The 4,296-nt window shown below is 41.0% G+C and overlaps 1 protein-coding gene across 1 annotated transcript; it reads right to left on the bottom strand.

Moving 5' to 3' along the window:
- Positions 1 to 2,768: 2,768 nt before the first annotated feature.
- Positions 2,769 to 3,509, bottom strand: LOC139414165 (claudin-34-like). Its single transcript, XM_071162053.1, has one exon. It carries the CDS (start codon positions 3,507 to 3,509, stop codon positions 2,769 to 2,771), a length of 741 nt encoding a protein of 246 aa, XP_071018154.1.
- Positions 3,510 to 4,296: the final 787 nt, after the last annotated feature.

The raw sequence follows: 4,296 nt of genomic DNA, 5'->3' as shown, positions 1-4,296 counted from the left end.
AGTATAAAGTATTCAGTCTGTGGGCTTATAGATGAGGGGACACAGATAGATGGAGTATAAAGTATTCAGTCTGTGGGCTTATAGATGAGGGGACACAGATAGATGGAGTATAAAGTATTCAGTCTGTGGTCTTATAGATGAGGGGACACAGATAGATGGATTATAAAGTATTCAGTCTGTGGGCTTATAGATGAGGGGACACAGATAGATGGAGTATAAAGGATTAAAAAAAAGTCCAGTTGCCAGGACCACCAATACAAATTCCATCTAGACACCGTTGCGCTAGAGGACACTAAAGATCAGCGCCACAGGTAACTTCCACAAAGCTGTGAACGATCTGAGACAAGGCAAGAAGGGCCTTCCTTCTACTCCATCAAAAGGAACATAAAATAACACCAATTAGGATCTGGCTATAAATACTTGAATCAGTTATAAAACCCATTGCCCTTTATCATTGTGAGGTCTGGGGTCCGCTCACAAACCAAGAACTCACAAAATGAGACAAACACCAAAATGACACTCTACATGCAGAATTCTGCAAAAATATCCGCAGTGTAGAACGTAAATAGCCAAATAATGGATGCAGAGCAGGATTAGGCCGATACCCACTAATTATCTAAATCTAGAAAAGAGACAATAAATTCTATAGCCACCGACTCCCAAACCTTCCATAAGAAAGCCATCAGCTTCAGAGAGATGAACCTGGAGAAGAGTAAAACAAGCTGGTCCTGGGGCTCTGTTCACAAACACACCCCACAGAGCCCCAGGACAGCAACACAATTAGACCCGACCAAATCATGACAAAACAAAAAGATAATTTCTTGACACATTGGACATTTTTTACTAGAAGGCTATTTGGCCCTAAACAGTGAGTACAGAGTGGCAGAATTCCTTACAACTGTAATTGACCCAAACTTAAGGAAAGCTTTGACTTGGTACAGACTCAGTGAGCATAGTCTTGCTATTGAGAGAGGCTGCCGTTGGCAGACCTGGCTCTCAAGAGAAGACAGGCTGTGGACACTGCCCACACAATGAGGTGGAAACCGAGCTGCATTTCCTAACCTCCTGCCAAATGTATGACCATAGAGACACATATCTCCCTCAGATTACAGATCCACAAAGAATTCCAAAACAAATACAATTTTGATAAACTCCCATATCTATTGAGTGAAATACCACAGCGTGCCATCACAGCAGCAAGATTTGTGACCTTGAACTGCATTGTTGATTTAGGGCTTGTCAGTCAGCATTTCACTGTAAGGTTGTTGTATGTGACAAATAAAATTAGATTTGATTGGACCTGTTGCCACAAGTAAAGGGCAACCAGTGAAGAACAAACACCTTTGTAAATACAACCTATATTTATGTTAATTTTCCCTTTTGTAATTTAACAATTTGCACATCAATACAACACTGTATATATAGACATGTGACATTTGAAATGTCTTTATTTTGGAACTTTTGTGAGAGTAATGGTTACTGTTAATTTTGTATTGTTTATTACACTTTTGTTTATTATCTATTTAAAATCAAATTATATTTGACACATGCGCATGCGCCGAATATAACAGGTGTAGTCCTTAGTGAAATGCTGACTGACTGCCTTAACCAACAATGCAGTTCTAAGAGAAATACCCCAAAAATAATTTAAAAATTATTAAAGAAAACTTGCTTTGGCAATGTAAACATAGGTTTCCCATGCCAATAAAGCCCATTAAATTGAAATTGAGAGAGAGAGCCCTCCTTGGACTAAGTTAATTCAGAATACCTAAACTCCAGCTGAGAAATAAAATCTAATCTAATTAAAAAATTAATTTCTCTGGATTAACTCATTTTTTAAGAAGAATCACATAACTAACTCCCACTGAGATTTGTCACAACCAGTATTCCATTCTCAGATTACAATTTGACTGCTGCAGTATAAAGGAGTATCACTATGTGCCTCAAATTCCACTCTAATCACTTTATAGTGCACTACTTTTTACATAGAGCTCTGGTCAAATGTTGTGCACTATATTGGGAATAGGGTGCCATAGGGAATAGAGACGCAGCCCCAGAGAGCTGGGTATGAAGTTTTGGCACCACACTGAGAGGTGCTGTAAAGTTAATTTCATTCACGGCAGGGGTCCAACAACAGGAGCAACATAGCAGGAAGTGATTTCAATATAAAAATCTATTTATGAAATTATATGCAGTAACCCTACAGTACAGCTGCCACATTCTTTTCACTTACATTTCAAAAAAAGTTTACACATGACATTCCAAGGATTTCATGAACTTTGTCATGTTAATTTGATTTTATTATTAGCCTTTGTTTAACTGCGGAATCCATTGAGATCAGGGTCTCATTTGCAACGGTGCCTCGAGAACAACAGTTCAAGCATGATCACTACAAAATTACAGTTACAACATTTCAAATAAATTTGGTTGCAAATATATACAAATCAAAACAATTGCAGTTTTCATTAGTCACATTTATCAGAGACCAAAATATAGATCACTGCGTCTATGCACTTGTCAAAGCTGTACTCTAAACTTCAATCATGCTAAACTGATAATTTCACAGAGAGAAGGGGTTCTATGGTTCTGTTTTCCAGTGTTTTATGGTTGAATTCAGATTCCCCACCCTTCTCCCAAAGTGTGTACTTCCACACTTTCTTGCATGTATTAAACAATGGCAGAAACTCTCCAGCCAATGCTTAAACCAATTCTATGCTTTTAAATCCACGACGGGGAGTTTACAAGTGCCTGTTTGTCTGCCCTCTGCCCTAAAAGTCTTCATCAGCCTGGAAGGCAGGGTTGTCTCTGGTCTCCTTGTCTCCATTCTCTAATATAGACTTTAGTCTTATCGGTGGCCCATGTAGAGGGTCCTTGTCGTTCTCTCCACTGACTGGCTTAGCCCTGATAACATACCTGTAGCAGAGGAATAGGAGACCGCCAAAGATAAGGAAGATCGAAGCACCGACCCCCATCCAGATAGCTCCGCCCACTTCCTGTCTGAGGGGGGCAGGAGGGAGGTGGAACTCTGGGGGGAATGCTACAGTCTGATTAGTCAGGACAGATTTCACGTTCCAGACTAGAGGGACCAGAAAGCTGACCCCTGTCAGGACGTACAGCCCCCCGGCCCCTGAGAACGTCAGTCTGATAAAGTCATGAGTCTTCTGACCAAAATAGATGTTCCTCACTGCGTACGCACCAAGGATGTTTCCCAAGAGTCCAGTTATCACTGCTACCATGATGACCACCTGTGCCACGGAGATCTCCACGGGAACAAACAGGTCGGCAATGCTGATTGGCTGGCAGAACTCTGAGTCGGGTAGAGTGTGGCTATAGAAACACGCCCGCCACACGCCCACCCAGGCCACGCCAGAGGTTACCACGGAGACGTCCTCTACGTACCACAGCCTCCACTCGTTGTGGCCCGCGGTGGCCATGGTCAGGATCCAGCCTACACAGCCAATCACTAGGCCCAGGAACTGCCAGTGAACCGTGTGGGCCAGGTACACCATGACCCTGTCAGAGGGTTGGTTACGTCAATGATCTGGGTTTAAGATGGACTCCGGACTCAGTCCTCCTGCGCACAGCCGGTCAACTCAAATACCACTGCAGAGTTCTGCAGCTTCTCTGGTCCTATGAAACCTGATGAGAGAAACATATTAGATCCACATGTAGTGTACAGCATTTCACAGTATATCACCAAAGGGGCCGATTCAGACTTAGGAAATGTGTCCTACACACACACACACACACTTCTCAGTAGTTGGTATTCAGACTTACCTTATGCAGGCGCATAACACGCTCTGCAGGTGGTGCTCCCTTGCACACAATGAATACATTTCATTCAACTTCTGAAAACCCTCCTATTTGCTGGCCAACATATTTTCTTGTGAAGTTCTCATTCAATAGGTTCAGTACATTTATCTTAAGCCATCCCTTTAAATACGATGTACCTTTAATCGTAATTTTGTCTACAGACACACTAGAATATATCGACAGAACTGGTTTTGAATATTAGGAATCAAAGAAAGAAAGCAATCTATTGTAAATATATGCATATTTGTCTTAGTTTCCACACTAACTGGTAGATTTAGAATAGATTGTAGATTATTTAGGGTTAGGAAAGTATTTACAAACCCTAAACAGATTTATAGATTTATATTTCTAAGCCTTTATGCACAAAATATATTGATGGAGAAAAAAAGAGTGGTGTGATTCATCCTGAAAGTTATTGAAGTTCAATCTATTAAATATTTGAAGGTGAAAAAAAGTGTACAATAGGGGTTGAACACAATAGTC

The sequence above is a fragment of the Oncorhynchus clarkii genome, chromosome 1 (assembly GCF_045791955.1).
Source record: "Oncorhynchus clarkii lewisi isolate Uvic-CL-2024 chromosome 1, UVic_Ocla_1.0, whole genome shotgun sequence".
Taxonomy (NCBI): Eukaryota; Metazoa; Chordata; class Actinopteri; order Salmoniformes; family Salmonidae; genus Oncorhynchus; species Oncorhynchus clarkii.
Note: the sequence above shows the minus strand (reverse complement) of the source record. Positions and strands in the feature narration are given on the sequence as shown.

Excerpts from the sequence above, each read along its gene's own strand:
- LOC139414165 (XM_071162053.1), bottom strand. The coding sequence starts at position 3,509 with ATGGTGTACCTGGCCCACACGGTTCACTGGCAGTTCCTGGGCCTAGTG.